The following is a 17,440-nucleotide window of genomic DNA, read 5'->3' as shown; positions in this document are numbered from 1 at the left end:
GATTGCAACATGCAGGGTATCCTCCCAGGTCTCTAGTGTTACAAGATAGGGGCAAACTCTGAAATTACTCATAATAACCAAGAGAGTGGATGATACAGATGCGATTGTGTAGCCATGATACCAAAACACAAAAACAAGGGCAGAACCCAGAGCAGCTGGCTAGAACCCTGAATATCAGCTCAGACTAGATGGGGGAGACCTTTCTAGGGAAGGGAAGTTTTGAATAGCTTTTGGAAGGAGGGGAAGGATAGAGCTTGGTGGCTAGAGGTGGGGAAGGAGAGGAGTGACAACTTTATATCTGGGTGTAGCAGAAAGAATCTTGAACTGAATCAGAAAACTGAGGTTTAAGTCTTTTAACTTCAAAGACCATGGGAATGTAAAAGAGTCACTTTTGCTTTCTGAAGCTCAGTTTCCTTTTCTATAAAGTGGGAACAGTAATACTTGTCTTAATACCTCATTAAAAATGCCAAAGAAATGGGACTTATTTTTACTCCTTAGGGTGGCCTCCATTAGCTTCCATATCTCTTATTATTCCAGAAAATTCACTTCCCTGATAATCAATTGACTGCTTTGAGACACAGCAGGTAACTTTCACAAGGTAACTTGAAGTCATTTGAATTTAGTCTTGGTTGCCTTATATGTCCTGTCACGGTTGGATACCAGCCTGGTGAGAGCACCAGCTTTCTAAGAAGTCAGATAATAGGAAGCTGCACAGGCTTCTGATCTTTTCAGATCTCAGTGCCTCTATTGCCTATTAAGCTGGTCCAGTGGAAGGCATCTCAGAAGCTGTCTAGTCTACCTTCCACCCCATTTTACAGATAAAGCAATTGAGATGCAAGGTGCTTATGTGACTACCATGAAGATAAAAAAGACGCTTTCCCATTGTGCCATGGTTTTGTGACTTTAGGTTCAGTCTCTCCATTGCACCACAATGCTCTTGTGATCTCTAAGGTCCCTTTTAACTCCAAGACAGCATGATCCAATGCATCCCATGTGCAGTTGGTTGGGTAGATAGATCAGTTCCACCTTTTTTGTTTGCCTTCTCTTCCTTACGTGCATTTTTTATTCTCTGTGTTGTTTCTTCTTCCTTACCTTCATTCTTGGGATCAGTCTTGCACAAAGTGGGAGCTCAATCCATCAGTGGCCATGACATGTTTGATAGGTGTGTAAACAAGCCAAAGCAAAAAGCCATCTTACCAGGCTCTCTGCTGCTGTCATTCAAGCCAGAACACAGAAAACAAAGGTTATCTTTCTCGAAGGTTGTTTTGATTCCAATTATTCCCTGATATATCATTTAGGAAGCACTTCCTAATTGTCTACTATGTGCTAGGCACTAGGGACACAGACAAAAATGAAATATGTCTTGCCCTCAGGTGGCTTACTTTCCATGGCAGGGTTTCGGGAGGGATGGGAGGACAACATGTACACTAATAAGTAATACAATGAAGGAACAGAATTTGTTTCACTGGACACTATTGGGATAGAGACTGGATCTGGAATTTCATTGGTATAGGGAATCAGAGAGGAGGAAACTAACAATGCAAAATGGCACCATCTTTGTGACTTACACTCTTAGAGAATTGCCCAGAGTACTGAGAAGAGAAGTGACTTGACCAGGGTGACATGTCATTATTTCAGATTCAAGACTTGAACCCAAGTCTTCCTGGGGCACTAGAGAATCAAATTTGAGCTGGTCAAATTGGACTACAAAGTGTCTCCTATTAAGCTTTGGGCCAAATTTAAAGGCTATCTTCCTCTTTACCCCCAGAGAGATTGGCTTGAATGTGCCACTCCAGCTAAGACCACCTGGTTTCCCAACAGTTCAAATGAAACGTGAGCTCTGCCTTTCAAAGTGCTGGACAGATCATTTTTCAAGCTGGAGATTCCCTTCTCCTAAACTTTGCTCGGGAAAGTCTACCATGCTTTCCTCTCTTCTTACTAATCAATAGAACTTAAAACCTAGTTTAGATTCTTTTTATATGTGCTCTGTGTTGCTTGGGCCAGTGTCTTGGATAGGGGTCTAACCTACCATGATTCGGTCCTTCTGCGGGGACATGTAGAAAAAGGGGGCTCAGAAAGGGATGTGATTTGGCACCTCTTATTTACAAAATTGCAATGCTTAGGCTGCTCTCCTTCCCATAATGTTTATAGGACATATTTTTCTGGAGTTAGATCTTTGCAATTTACTGTCTCAATTAATTATCAGTAACTTTCCATCTCTTCTATGGGAAAAATGTTTCCAGTAGGAAACTCAGAGCTCCTTCCTGATGAAGTCCAAAGGAAATCTATCAGAAAAGGATTTTGTTAGGGAGAGAAGGGATATATGGTTTAGGCTTGCAATTTCATTGGTAAAGGGAATTCCTAGGTAAAGAACCTTATTCTGCGAATGCAGGTTGGCACCTTCACTGCACATTCTCGTCTCAGGGCGTTGTTTAGAGCCTTGATGATAGCCAGGATGTGTCAGAAGCAGGACTTGCTTGTACCCAGAGAAAAGGTGCTTGGTTTTTCTTAGTCTGGCCCCAGTGACTCTGTTCAGGCTTGGGGCATGTGCACTGATCCTTATTTTCATGACTGCTCTGTCTTCTGGCTTCAACGAGACAAGCATCCATGCAGTAGCCTACTCTTATAGACAAGCTCTCAACATCAGAAAGCAGGCATCTCCCGGGGCTGGGATGGGTGGGGATAATGGGCTGTGCTAGCTAGCACTCTGGAGAGCTACCAATAGCTGACAAGTGCCCAAATTCATTTGATCCTCTTACCAGCCTCATGGGGTAGGGAGCAAAAGAATTTCTGTCGCCATTGCATAGAGAAGGAAAGTGACTCAGGATCTATGTCTAGCAAGTGGTACTTGAACTTGGGGGGGAGGGGAGGAATGTGAAGTTCAAGTCTTGTGGATGTGGGGGAAGGTCTTTTTGTGGATAACATTCTCCTCTGTAAAGCCCACCAAGACATTATCTACCATCTTGGAGCTTGGGCCCAAAGGCATGCTGACATGGATAAATGAAGAGAGATCACAGAAAGAAAAGCAGGAAACAAAGTCCTACTGGTCATGAGCCTATTTATGTCCTAGATGGACCAAGAATAAGAGTGTCCTTGGAGAAGGGAGTTTAGTGTGAAGCTGAGATGACCATCATGGAGACAGGAGCTCTAGCTATTCTATTCCCAAGGTGGGGGAGAATGAAAGGAAACTGTCACATAAAAGAAACTTGTGTTTCTATCATGCTTGGAGGTTTGCAAAGCACTGTCTAGATGTTATCTCATGAGGTCCTCACACTAAGCTGGGGAAGGAGGTGCCTCTTCTTATTCTTGTTTTAGAGATGAGGAAAGTGAGGACAAAATATGTTGGATGAGGTTTCCCCCAGCTAACAAGGAGATGAGGCTGGATTGGAAGTCAGGTCTTCTGGATTCCAAGTCCAGCATTGCATTCCTTATGTCAGCTAGCTGTTTGCCATATCTTGTGATCAATCTGGGAAGCATCCTGGGATGGTGAAGAAGAGGAATGAGGAGCTTTGAGTTTGCCTCCTGGCACTGACCCTTCTTAGCTGGCAGTATGGCCAGGGGAAGTAGGACTGGCCCTTTGTGAGCTCCCATCCTGAAAGTGTCCTTGAATGGGAAATGGGAGTAGTATGTCACAGGGTTTTTGTCAAGAAAGCACTCCCAAAGTGTGATCACTTCCCTGTTTTGAGTAGAATGATCCTCCTGAAAGGGGTTGGGGCTTGAAAAGCTGTGACAGTGAAGGAAGGGTGCTTGAGCTGGAGAGCTAGGACCCTGAAGAGAGCTGGGAGTGAGGAAGGCCAAAGTGAGAGAATGTCCTTCTGCAGTAGAAGGGCAGGTGCATGGAGCTGGAGGAGGCCAGCTTTCCTATGGAGTGAAAGGCAAAGCTCTGAAATGGAATTTGCATGACTTCAAGGCAAGTTGATGAAAGCCCAAGCAGAGGTAGCAGGAAGCAGCTTTGGGGTCATGCTTCCCTAGCATGATGAGAAGAGATGTCTTTGGTAAACTAATTACCACTTGAATGGATTTTGCAGGAGCAGCAATTTCCAGGGCCCATCCTGGGAGGTAGGTGTGTAGTGTTTATTGCATTGTTGGGGCTCGTAAAGATCTTGCATGGCTGCAAGGCAAACCAAACCCTTCAGATTGCTCCAAATCTCCACTGGTTCCATGAGACCAAACCCAGTTCCTGCAATGTATAAATAAGGAGCCCGCCACTCTGCTCCAAGTGAAGGAGTGCTTAACTCCTTGTTCCTGTCTTCTGCTGTCTGTCCCCTTCTTGAGTCAACATGAGTAGACAATTCAGTTCGAGATCTGGCTATTGGAGTGGTGGTGGTGGTGGTGGCAGTGGTGGTGGCTTCAGCTCAGGCTCTGCTGGGGTGGGCTACAGTCGCAGGGTGACCAGCAGCAGCTCCACCATTCGCAGGAGTGGAGGAGGAGGGGGTAGATTTTCAGGTGGAAGCTGTAGAGCTGGTGGTGGTGGTGGTTTTGGCAGCCGAAGTCTGGTTAACTTAGGTGGCTCTAAGAGCCTCTGTCAGAGTGTTGCTGGTGGCAGTTATGGAAGAGGTGGTTTTGGTGGTGGCGGCTATGGTGGTGGTGGATTTGGTGGTGGCAGCTATGGTGGCCGCAGTTTTGGCGGTGGTGGCTTTGGCGGTGGTGGTGGCTTTGGCGGTGGTGGCTTTGGTGGTGGTGGCTTTGGTGGTGGTGGCTTAGGTGGTGGCTTTGGAAATATAGGGGGTGGTTTTGGAGGAGGAAACTTTGGTCCTGCCTGTCCCCCTGGAGGCATCCAGGAAGTGACCATCAACCAAGGTCTCCTGCAACCACTCAATGTGGAGATTGACCCTGAGATCCAAAAAGTGAAGACTCGAGAGAGGGAACAAATCAAGGACCTCAACAACAAATTTGCCACCTTCATTGACAAAGTGAGTGTTTGTGCTTCTTGCTGCTACTGCTGCTGGCGGTGGGTACATGTGGGCTATTTGAAATAGATGAGGTAAAGTGGTGAGGTAAGAGACTGGAGTTAAATAATGGGAATTTCAATCTCCAGTTTGAGGATCTCATGCTTGGATGACCCAAAGGGTATCTGTGGGCCAAGATATCTTGCTTGGAGTATGGTTGCTTCTGAATGATGCTAGTGCCTACATGAACAGAGGCAGAGGAGATCCTCTCTAGTCTTGGGTCCCTCAAAATAGCTTTGGGTGAAGAGGCACTGCTATTAATGGAAGACCATTCATTTTGGACTGAACTCCAAATGGTTCTCCATGGAGTTCTCAAACCATTTTGTGACTTTCCTCTTAGGAGGACAGAGGACTGTGTTTGCGTAGGGGATGTGAGTCTGTGAGACCTGGCTTTTGGTGCCTGCTCTAGCACTTACCAGATGGATGACCATGGTTAACCTGTCCAAGCCTCATATTCTTCATCTGTGAAATGCAAATAAAAACACTTGCAGTATTTTGGTTATAGGGAGGGCTGTGTTATGAGGACAGTACAGTGCAAACCTTTGAGAGAGTTTATTATAATTATCATTTTATTCAAAAAGAGGTTGGAGGTGGAGACTTATGGAAGTCTTCAAAGCAATGGGAAAGGGGCAGGTTAAATCTTTTGAAAGACACAAAGGAGAACTTTGAGAAGGTCCTCCAGTAGAATGCTCTTGAGGCCAGCCCAGATCCTGGGTTCTGGATTCAGGAAAACCTGAGTTGAAATCCTGCCTCCAATACTCCCTAGCTATATGATCTTGGGCAAGCCACTTACCCTGTCTGCCTAAGTTTCCACATCTGTAATTTGGAGCTAATAACAGTACATGCCTTTCAGTGTTATTGCACAGGTCAAATGAGATAACTTTTGCAATGTGCTTTGCAAATCTCAAAATCTTCTATTTTTAAATTTTCGTTATATACTCATTCTTCTTCTTATTCTCAATTTTGCTAAGAAGGAGGTTGAAGTTCTTTTTTGTCAATAACAGCCTGTATGGCAATAATGCTGTCAGTGACCTGTGAACTTTCTAAGCTACCCCCTGAGGAGGTGAGGGACTCCATTAGGGTGGAGTTACAGGTTTCTTCCAGTTTGTCAACCATTGAAATAGCCAGATAGCTTCCTTGACTTTTAGCGTGATCATCAATACAGTGAGTTCCCAATTATCCATGGCTGATTCCAAGTGTCCTAGCTAAGTTTCTTTCAGCACATGGTCTGGTGTTTTCTTCTATTAAACCTTGAGGATGTCCTCAGGAAACGGAAACTTATTTTCATAGTCCTTCAGGTAAAACCTATCTCACCTCAGACACTTGACACTCACTAGCTGTGTAACCTTGGGCAAGTCACTTTACCCCAATTGCCTCATCCTGGGTCATCTCCAGTCATCCTGATGAATATCTGGTCATTGGATTCAGATGGCTCTAGATGAGAAGTGAGCATGGTGACCTACATAGCCCTCCCTCACTCAAAACAAAGTCAAGTGCAAGTCCTGTCATTATTTCTCAGATGGCATGGTCTTCTTCTGCACTGAAGGATGAACACAGAAATCACAATATGGAATAGCAATGAGAGCTGGTATTAGGAAACTTCTTTAAAATTTTTGTCTAGTGTTTAACCATCTCACTTGAGTCACTCCTGGAAGGAGAGAACTGCAGATATTACTATTTCCACTATATAGATGAGGAAATTCAGACTCAGAGAGGTTTATTGACATCCACAGTTGAATTGAAAGTCTATCTGGTGATTTTAAAAACTGCTAGGATTTTGCTTCACTTTAAAGTGCCATAGGAATGGAAACTGTTGTTCCAGTTGAACCAAAATGATTTCATACTTTCTTTATTGTTTAGGATTTTTTTGGGGGGATGGGCTAGTGATTCTTGTGGATTTCTAACTTAATTTGTAACCTAAGTTAATTAAAATAAGTATTAATTAAAGTTAATTGGAATTAAGTGTGAGGAAACATGTAGCTTCTCTGAATGGAACTGTGGAGCTGGGGCTGATTGTGATTATGAATGAGTGAATGAGGGAAGGAAGGAAAGGATAAAGCATTTATTTGGCACTTGCTACGTGCAAAAGGCTGGGGATACAGATAGAAATGGAAGACAGACCTTGCTCTCAAGGAGCTCCCACTCCAATGGGGGAACCTGTAAAGGAAGATTTCAGCAGCAAGTCAGATGGGCTCTTAAATCCAATTCGTGTTGCTCTTCCTTTGCTTGCCATGGTTTGAGAATGAGGGAAGAACAATGATTCCGTGTCTTGTTGTTGGGTCTTCCTCTGTGATTTAACTGGGGAACCAGCAGTTCCCCTGCCTCATCCTTTGGCTCAAGGCTTTGGGGGACTTGTTGTTTGCAGGTGCGGTTCTTGGAGCAGCAGAACCAGGTGTTGCAGACCAAATGGGAGCTGCTGCAGCAGGTGGACACTTCAACTCGGACCCAGAGCCTGGAGCCCCTCTTTGAGGCATATGTGTCTGATCTTAGGCAGAAGCTGGATATACTGAAGAGTGACCGTTCACGGATGGAGTCAGAATTGAAAAATATGCAAGACACAGTGGAAGACTTCAAGAGAAAGTACGACTCCTTCCTGTCTGCCCTCTGACCTGAACAAGCCAAGCCCTGTCAGTGCTTCCCAGAGAGTAACCAGCAGGGTCTCAAAAGAGCATCAGGGAAGAGAGAAGTCTAATTGAATGATATTTCTGCCCTCCTCAGAAGCAGCCAGGTGGTCAATTGGACAGTCCACTGGACTGAGAGGGAGAATTTAGCCTCAATTTTCTTATCTATAAGATGGGGACACTAATAATACCTACCTCCCACGGTTGTTTTGAGAATCAAATGATATTTATAAGGCACTTAGCAAAATACCTGGGACATGTTGATGGTATCATTCAGCTGTTTCAGTAATGCCTATTTTTTGTGACCCTTTTTCGGACTGACTTGGCAAAGATATTGGAGTGGTTTGCCATTTCCTTCTCCAGATTATGAGGAAACTGAGGAGAATAGGGTTAAATGAATTGCCCAGGGTGTAGTACTAGTAAGTATCTGAGGTTAGATTTGAAGACAGGTATTCCTGTCCGCAGGCATCACATGCTATCCTCTATGCCATCTAGTTGCCCCTCCTGGATCAAAGAAGATTCTTAATAAATCCGTGTTTACTTCTTCCTTCCTAGTTTTCTCACTCTCTCTCTTTTTCCCTCCTTACCTCCCTCTTTCCCTTCTTTCCTCCCTTTCCTTTCTTTTTACTTGCTTTCCTCCTTCTTCTCTTCCTTTTCAGAAGCAAATCTATCTTTTTAAGAATACTCACATTCTTGTAGAAGTATATCTTAAACAAAGTTGAACTGCTGTTTTGACCACAAGGCGAGAGATAGATAAGAGGACATTCCTGGTGTGATATGATGTACAGAGAACTGAGGGAGCCAATGGTATTCTAACATTACCTTCAGTCTGGAGTGTTGAACTCTAGGGCTCATCTTTCCCCAAACCTCACCATCCATTCTCCCCTTTTTCCCTCCAATAGATATGAAGATGAAATCAACAAACGTACAGATGCAGAGAACGAATTTGTGACCATCAAGAAAGTGAGTCAAGTGGATAGGAAGCAGCTCAAATTTTTATGCAGAAAAATACATACTGGTATACTGTATTAGTTCCCAAAGAAACCAAGAGAATCCACCTATGAGTTCAGGTTATAGCTGAAGAGAAATGTTAGTATTTCTTTTCGGAGTATGCTACTTACGTAACTCTCTGCTCCCCATCATAAATTGCCTTCCCAGTATTTGTGTCTGCAGTATGGTAAACAGAGCCAGAAAACATCCCCTTTGCAAGGGAGGGAACTTCCCAAGACACCTAATGGAGGGCAGGGTTTTACTGAAGAAAAGAGAAGGGTAGCTCAGGGGTCAAGCTCCTCACCCCCTTCATCCCTTTAATCTTGGAAAAGTGCAGAGTCCTTTCAGGCCAGAGGCTGTTCCAATACAACCACAGATGTGGGAGAAGGGAGGAATCATCTTCCTCTGAATAAATAATCACTCCTTGACTTGTTACTCTCACTCTACAGGATGTGGACAATGCATACATGAACAAGGTTGACCTTGAGAACAAGGTGGATTTGGTAATGGGTGACATCAACTTCTTCAAGGTCCTGTATGACACAGTAAGTTGGCTCATGATCATCCACATGCATCTGCATGTTCACTCTGCATCACACAAAGTTTGGGAAAATGCCATGTACACTGGTGCCAGTTCATCCTTTGTCTCTGGAAAGCACCCAATTCACAGCAGTGTTGTGTCTTGTAGGAGCTGTCCCAGATGCAGACTCACATCAGCGACACCAACGTCATCCTCTCCATGGACAACAACAGGAGCCTGGACCTGAGTAGCATCATCAGTGAGATCCAGGGACACTATGAACAGGTTGCCCAGAAGAGCAAGGCTGAGGCTGAGGCCATGTACCAGACCAGGGTGAGTAGGTAGAGAGTCTCTCTAGCAGGTCTCTTGCTTGAACTTTGTACGTTTGTGCACCGTGTGTCAGGAGGCGCTCATGGGTCATCTCTTTGCTCTGCCCTCTTCAGTATGAAGAACTCCAGATCACTGCTGGGAGACATGGAGATCAACTGAGAAACACAAAAAGCGAGATTTCTGAGATGAATCGAATGATTCAGAGACTCAAATCTGAAATTGAATCAGTGAAGAAGCAGGTACTGGTTTCTTTCCCCCTCCTCCTTTGGTCTAGCATGGGGTTATTGGGTGAGGCTTTCTGTATTCTGAAAATGAGTCCAGTGTGGTGTAGATGACTTGAAAGTTCCCTGGCAATTTTGAGATTCTGGACTTGTGAGAATCCCCACCTGGGCCCTAGTTTCAGTCGTGACTAGGGTTTCCTTGAGAGAATCTTGTGATGAGGATTTGAAGGCCAGTGCCCAAGATGGACAGTTGACAGATGAGTTGACTCTCTTGTGAGTCAGTGACTGGCAGTGCTTGAGCAGAGGCCATAGGGCTACCTGTTGGGGATATAGTGGGAAGGTGTTACAGGTGTATTTCTGAGGTTGTATGAGGTGAGTGTAAGGGTTCTATTACATACTTGAAGATCCTAGGTGCTCTCTGGAGGCTGGAGGATGGGGGAAAGGACCTTAGCCTGGATTGTTGTTATTTTCAACTCGACTAGTCAATGGATAGAGGGACTAGACTTGTGTTTAAACTCTACTTTCAATGATTACTAGCTCTGTGACCTTGGGCAAATCACTTTTCTCTTCCTCAGCCTCTTTTTCCTCATTTGTGCAATGGGGATAATAATAGCAGCCATCTTGCAAGGGTGTTGCAGGGATCATCTGAGGGTCTTTGCCAACTTTAAAATGTTGCATAAAGTGTAGTGATCGTTACGACTCGTTTCTGTTATAGCTACTGTATCATGAGAGGGAACCGATTTAGTTGGTTGGGGTTCAAATACTAATTTACCTTCAGGCTTCCAAGGAGGGGCTTGTTGTAGTGGCTGTTGAGGTTAGTGAGTGGGAGGCAGAGGACCTGATGCATATGCATGTTTTCCTGTGTCCTCCTGTAGATTTCCCGGCTGCAGCAAGCTATTGCTGATGCAGAACAGCGTGGGGAGAATGCCCTGAAAGATGCCAGGGAGAAACTAGCAGACCTGGAGGATGCCCTGCAGAAGGCCAAGGAGGACATGACCCGACTAATGCGTGACTACCAGGAGCTGTATAATGTCAAACTGACCTTGGATGCTGAGATTGCCACCTATAGGAAGCTGCTGGAGGGAGAGGAGAGCAGGTGAGGGATAAGGACTGAAGAGTGTTGGACCACACTCAAGGGAAAGCAGGGGCACTTCTGGGTGTGACCAGCTCCCTGAGACTGAATGAAGAGGGATCATTTCTTAGCCTAGCACTCCCTATGGAAGGACTATGGTCCTTCTATCTCCTTCCTTAGAGCAATTCAGGGTTGGAAAGTGAACTTAGGGTTCCTGGAGTCTAACCTTCTTGTTTTGTAGATGAGGTCCCTGGGGCCAAGGGCATTAATTATCTTCTCAAGCTCCCACAGTTAGTGAGCTGCAGAGCAAGTATGTGCACCCAGGTTATAGAACCATCAGTTCTGAGATGAAAGAGACCTTAGAGGTCATTGAATCCAATCCCATCATTTCATAGATAAGGAAACTGAGGTTCAGGGTGGTCAAGTGAATGATAAGGTCATGAAGGGTGTAAATGGTAGAAATTGTATTGGAAGTGGGGTTCTTTGACTCCCACCTCATCCCTCTCAGCTCCCATCTTTGTAGTATGCCACATATCCAGTGGTCTTAAAGCATTATTGAACTATCTCACAGACTTGTTGAAAGAAGAGTTTTAGTGCTAAAGGCTACTGGAAATTGGAGGTGTTATAATGATTTCCGGGAATTGATCCATGGTTTGAAAGGGCAGGAGGGACAGATTTGGGTTCAGTGATGAGGAAGGGAGCAGCATAGAGGAAAGGTCAATGGTGTCAAGTATGGGATGGAGCATGAGGTGGTTGAGCTGAGTCATAGGAACCATCTTTTCTTGTTCCTTTTAGGGTATCTGGAGAATGTGTTCCAAGTGTGAGTGTGTGTAAGTATCAAGCATCACTCTTTGGGCTCTGGGAAGATTTCTTTGGATGGGGTGGACTTTGTACAGTGATGAGTGTTTCGCAGTGTAACAGCAGAGATTTCTTCCACAGCTGTGAGCACCAGCCACGTGTCTGTGTCTGGTGGAGGAGGAGGAAGGTTCGGAGGTGGTGGTAGCTATGGCTCTGGAGGAGGAGGTGGAGGTGGCGGCTATGGATCCAGCTCTGGAGGAGGGAGACATGGCTCCCGTGGTGGAGGAGGCAGCTATGGCTCTGGCGGAGGTGGCTATGGTTCCTCAGGAGGCCGGGGTTCCAGCTCTGGAGGAGGCAGCTATGGTTCCTCAGGAGGCTGGGGCTCCAGCTCTGGAGGAGGCGCAGGAGGAGGAGGAGGAGGAGGCAGCAGCTCTGGTGGTGGCTCTGGTAGTGTGAAGGGCTCCAGCGGCAGCTCTAGTGTGAAGTTTACCTCTACCAGTTATTCTACAGTCACCAACTAAAGTTGGAACTCCCTACCCTGCTAGCCATCCCTTTTTAGATCTACCAAATATCTCTTTGTCTTGTGTTCATTGTCAACCAAATCATAAAGTGAAAGGCTCCCACTTTACTTGAGGAAAATAAGTGATGAACTCTAGCAGTTCATCTTTTCCCCCCTAAAACCCTCTAATTCCTTTCTGTGATCTTGATTCCTAGAGTGATTTTTGTTACCCAAACAGTGGGCACCTCATTCCCATGGCTTCCATCAGTCCCTCTGTCTTTGAGTGCATAGAGAGGGTCACTGATGATCCTGGCCTTCTAGAGCTATGTTCTTTCCCACCTTTCCCTCTGCTTGTTGTTTTTTATCCCAGCCTTCATGATCTGCTTTGCCCTCTTCCCGTGTCTCAAATGGTGAAACCAATCTTGGGTATGAAAGAACACTTCCTTTGATCAATCATAAGGCTGTAACCTGAAAAATCTGCCGTCTTCAAAACTCTACGTTTCGAAAGTTTTTCCCCAAGCCAAGTAGAATGAGAATCATTTCAATCTAGCACTTGTTGGGAGTGTGTCTCCACATTAGAACAACAAATCCTGTCTTGGTTCTTCTTTTTGCTATAAGGTATATCCTAGTTGGTTGACTTTCCTGGAGATCTCAAACTCCATTTTCTTGTGTTGTCTGCAATAAATTGCATTGAAAATTCTGCAAGTTTGTCTCTTGAGTGTTTTGTGTATCATAGCCATCCCTCTCTCCTAAGACCCACTGGTAAACTGTATTGTAAACTCCCTGGTAGGAGTATGGCTTAAGATAAAGCCTAGATGAGAGGACATACGTATGTGAAAATGATAGGAAAGTTTATAAAATGCAACAAACATAGGCAAATGAATGTCGAATAAATCAAGTTAGACATACATAAAGAGATACTGGGTAAATGGAAGTGGGTGGGGATAGTTAAAACAGGCTTCAGATCATCAAAGTTTGTGAGGTGAGAGGGTCAGGAAAGCCTGAGTTCTAATCCAGCTTCAAACTCTTACTAGCTGTATGACCCTGGAGAAATCAATTAACCTCAGTTCCTTAGTTTTCTCAATTGCAAAGCAGGGATAATACTAGCTGTTAGCTCCTATGGGTGTTGTGAGGATCAAATGAAAGACAATTTGTAAAGGACTTTGCAAACCTTTCAGTGCTACAGAAATGTGAACCATTATTTTTATTTATCACTGGAAGAAATCTTGGACATAGTCTAGTACATGTCCTTCATTCATTGGATTAGGACAGTGACTCTCCAACTGAATCCCCTTTAGACCCCTTAAACTCAGCATGTCCAGAACTGATCATCACCTTTACCCCTAAACATTCCACTCTCCCTCACTTCCATTTTTCTGTCAAGGGTACCACCATTATTCCACTCACTCAGACTCACCCTACGGGTCTTCTTCAATTTCTCCCTTTCTCCCCCCACCTCTTCCAATCTGTGGTCAAGTCCTTTCATTTTCTACCTCATAATAGTTCTCATATATGCCTCTTTCTCATCTCTGACACTATAACCATCCTGATGAAGGCCCTCATCACCTCACAACTGAATTATTGCACTCATCTTCTGGTTGATTTCCCTGCCTTAAGTATCTCCCCACTCCAACCTGTCTCTCACTCAGCTGTCAAATTGATCCCTAGAACTCTGTTCTGACCATGTATATCAGAAGAAACTTCAGTGGCTTCCCATTGCTTCCAGTAGGAAATAGAAAGTGCTTGTTAAAAGCCCTTAAGAACTTAGCCCCCTCCTACCTTTCCAATCTTTTCATACCTTATTACCTACCAAGGACTCTTCCATCCAGTGACAGTGACCTCCTGGTTCCTCTCACACAACACTCTATTTGCCCACTCTGGGCATTATCACTCGTTTCCCCCAGTGCCTGGAATATTTTCACTTGTCATGTCTGGTTCCTGGCCTTCCTGGTTTCTTCAAATCCCAGCTAAAATCCTACTTTGTATAGTAAGTCTTTTCCAATCCCTCTCAATGTAAAAAGCTTCCCTCTGTTGATTAAGTTTTATTTATCCTGTTTTCAAACAATTTATTTTTTTAATAATTGATTCATTTGTTTTCAGTTTTCAACAATCACTTCCACAAGTTTTAAATTTTTTCTCCCATTCTTTCCCCATCTTATATGGATTCTACACATACATTCTTATTAAACACATTTTCACATTAGTCATGTTGCATAGAAAAATTAAAACATGGGAGAAACCATGAGAAAAACCCAAACAAATCATAACAAAAGAGAACATAGTCTGCCTTAACCTGCATTCAGAATCTGTAATTCTTTCTCTGGATGTGGATGACATTTCGCCTTGAGTCCTTTGGGAATGCTTAGTCCTTGCATTGCTGTGAAGGCCTAAGTCTATTAGAAACAGTCTTTGCGCACTGTGGCTATTACCATGTTTAATGTTCTCCTGGTTCTGCTCATTTCACTCAGCATCAGTTCATATAAGTCTATCCAGGTGTCTCTGAAGTCCTCCTGATCATCATTCTTATAGCCCAGTGTACTCCATTACATTCATATACCACAATGTAACCAGGCATTCCCCAGTTGATGGACGTCCCCTCGATTTCCAGTTCTTGGTCACCACAAAGAGAGCTGCTATAAATATTTTTGTATATGCGTTTCCTACAATTTATTGCATGTTGTTTCCCCTATTAAGTTATGAACTCTCTGGGGACAGATTCTTTCTTTTGTCTTTGTATCTTCTGAACTTAGTACATTATCTAGCACAGGGGCAGGGAACCTGTGGCTTTGAGGTCACATGTGGCCTTTTCAGTCCTCAAGCATAGTCCTTTGATGTTCACAGAATAAATCTGCTTTATGAAAGGATTTGCCCTGTCAAACTTGGACTCAGTGAAAAGGCCACACCCAAAGACTAAGAAGGTTATGTGTGGCTTGAGGCCACAGGCTCCTTACCTGTGGAAACTTTAGCTGCCTGACTGACTGGCTTCAGGTCACAGAAGTAATGTGTAAGAAACCTTACACTCAGCTGAAGATTTGGAAGGAAGACTCTCTTCCAAGTTACCAGTGATCTTGAAAATGCCCAATAGAATGACCTTTTTTCAATGCTCATGACCTTTGTGCTGCATTTGTCAAACATCTCATAGATCAAGTCTCTTCTCAATTTTTTTTTAAAAATGAAATTCTGTCTTGGTTTTCCTTCTATCTGTCTGACTGCCCCTTCTCAGTCTCCTTTGCTAGGTCATCTTCCACGCTCCACAAGAATTGTTATATGTCCTACAAGGTTCTGTCTTTCCCTTTTTTCTCTTGGTGATCTAATCAGCTCCCATGGTTTCTATACTCTCTGTGATTCCCTCACTTCCCTGTCTCTCTCTTTTCTCTCTTTGTGATCTCTCTGTTGCTCTCTCTCCCTTTGTCTCATTCTCTGTGTCTTTTTCCCTCTGGGATTTCTCTCTCTCTTTGTGTCTCTTTCCCCCTTTATCTCTATGTCTTTCTCTGTCTCTCTCTCTCTCTTTCCTGAGCTCCAGTTCCACATTATCAACTGACTATTGGATGTTTCCAACTTGATGTCCCCTTGTCATTTTGAACTTAACACGTATTAGGCAGAACTCATTATCTTTTCCCCCTTGCAAATGCTCCTGTTCCAAACTACTTTGTTTCTGTTGAGGATATCAGCACCTTCCTGGTTCTCACATTCATATCCCAAATCATCCTCAACTCCTGACTCTCTCCTTCCTGTATATATCCAATCATTTGTCAAAATTTATCATTTCTCCCTCCATACTTTCTCTCTTCCACCTCTCCTTCTATCCACTTAGAAAACTACCATCCTAGATTGGCTCTCATTGTTTCTTTCCTGTGCTATGAAGCAGACCTACTGAGGTCTGACTGTGCTGCTTCCTTATTTAATAACTCCACTGGCTGCCCCTCACCCCTAGGATCAAATAGAAATAAATGTCTGTTTTACATTTAAAGCTCTCCACAACATGAACCTCCCTTTATTTCTAGACCTCTTAAACATTACCCTCCTCCATTCATTCTGTAGTCCAACCCAAATCACCTACTCAGTATTCCTTTCACCTGATTTTCTATTTCCCATCTCTATAACCTTCTGCGCTCTACCCCTTGACTCAACTCATTTATTACTTCCTTCAGGAAGGATTTTGTGGCTTTCGTGTGTTCCCCCCACCCTGCACCCAGCTGCTAGTACCTTTCCATCTACTCCACATGTATTGTACACATGCCTATTTATGTGCATTCCTCATTAGAACATAAGTTTCTTGAGGGCAGGGTCAATTTTTGCTTTTTTCCCTTCATTGTATGTCTAGCACTCAGGACAGTGTTTGGTGCACAGGAAATACCTAATAAATACTTGTTGATTGACAGGCATGATTAGCTCATAGAGAAAGCTTAAGAGCAAATGGTAATGACAGTAGTTATAAAACATTCCTCGCTTCAATTGAGGCAATTCTCCTGCAAATACACATAGTATCATAAGGAAGAGACACACACTTGTAGGGAATATATGTATATGTATATATATATATACATATGCATATACATGCATGTGTATGTTTTGTAAGTTAAAAAAATAGCAAGCATTTATCTTTTCTTTTCCTCATGACACCATTCACTCGAACTGAAAAAAGGAAAAACAAACTATGATAACAAATATGCAAAGCCAAGCAAAATGGATCACAACATTGGTCATTTTCATAAATGTGCATCCTGTTCTTTATTTATCCAACACCTGTCTGTCAGGACATGGGTAGTTTTCTTCATCATCAGTCCTTAGGGTTGATCGTTGGTACGATCACTAAATAAAATTTTGCCAAGGTTTGTCATTTCTTTCTCCATAGCATTTCTCATATATATGATATTTTAAGAGGCAAAAGCTAAAGACTTAAAACCAAGAATCATTTGCCCTGAAACACCATTTAACATTCATTTATTTAATAGTATTTGTAATGGTCTAATATAATTAATACAATAATATAATAATAAATGCAAATAATACAATAAAATTTACTGTTATATATTGTTTAATTATTACAATATTTAAGAATATTTAAAATAATAGTTTTGGGGCATGGGGAGGATAAACCTTTAATAGAATAAAGGACTTTTTAAGGACCCCTGATGGAAAGACCAGAGCGTTTTCCTTGTTTTGCCTATTTCACTCTCCATCAATTCACACGTATTTTCCTACGGTTCTGTGAAACTGTCCCCTTTGTTGTTGTTGTTGTTGTTTTTGCAGTTATTGCTTCATCAGACACACTGTTTCCAAAGGCAAAGAAGACTCTGAGTCAGTGAACAGAGCATGTCTAGTCAGTAAGTTCACATGTGCAGTAAATTTCAATTAACCATTAATAGAAAGAAAAAGTAAAAACCCCAAATATTTGTTCTTTAATGACTTAAACTCTGCAAGAATCATTTGCCAACAA

General features: G+C 43.3%; 1 protein-coding gene across 1 annotated transcript; it reads left to right on the top strand.

Moving 5' to 3' along the window:
* Nucleotides 1–4,225: 4,225 nt before the first annotated feature.
* On the top strand, nucleotides 4,226–12,705 carry LOC140534110 (keratin, type II cytoskeletal 1-like). The gene is made up of 9 exons (XM_072654753.1): nucleotides 4,226–4,913; nucleotides 7,315–7,529; nucleotides 8,473–8,533; nucleotides 9,010–9,105; nucleotides 9,249–9,413; nucleotides 9,524–9,649; nucleotides 10,507–10,727; nucleotides 11,499–11,533; nucleotides 11,643–12,705. The coding sequence occupies exons 1-9, from the start codon at nucleotides 4,281–4,283 to the stop codon at nucleotides 12,020–12,022; spliced, it is 1,932 nt and encodes a 643-aa protein (XP_072510854.1). The 5' UTR covers nucleotides 4,226–4,280; the 3' UTR covers nucleotides 12,023–12,705.
* Nucleotides 12,706–17,440: the final 4,735 nt, after the last annotated feature.

The sequence above is a fragment of the Notamacropus eugenii genome, chromosome 3 (assembly GCF_028372415.1).
Source record: "Notamacropus eugenii isolate mMacEug1 chromosome 3, mMacEug1.pri_v2, whole genome shotgun sequence".
In the NCBI taxonomy this organism is placed as follows: Eukaryota; Metazoa; Chordata; class Mammalia; order Diprotodontia; family Macropodidae; genus Notamacropus; species Notamacropus eugenii.
This window is presented reverse-complemented; position numbering and strand designations above follow the sequence as displayed.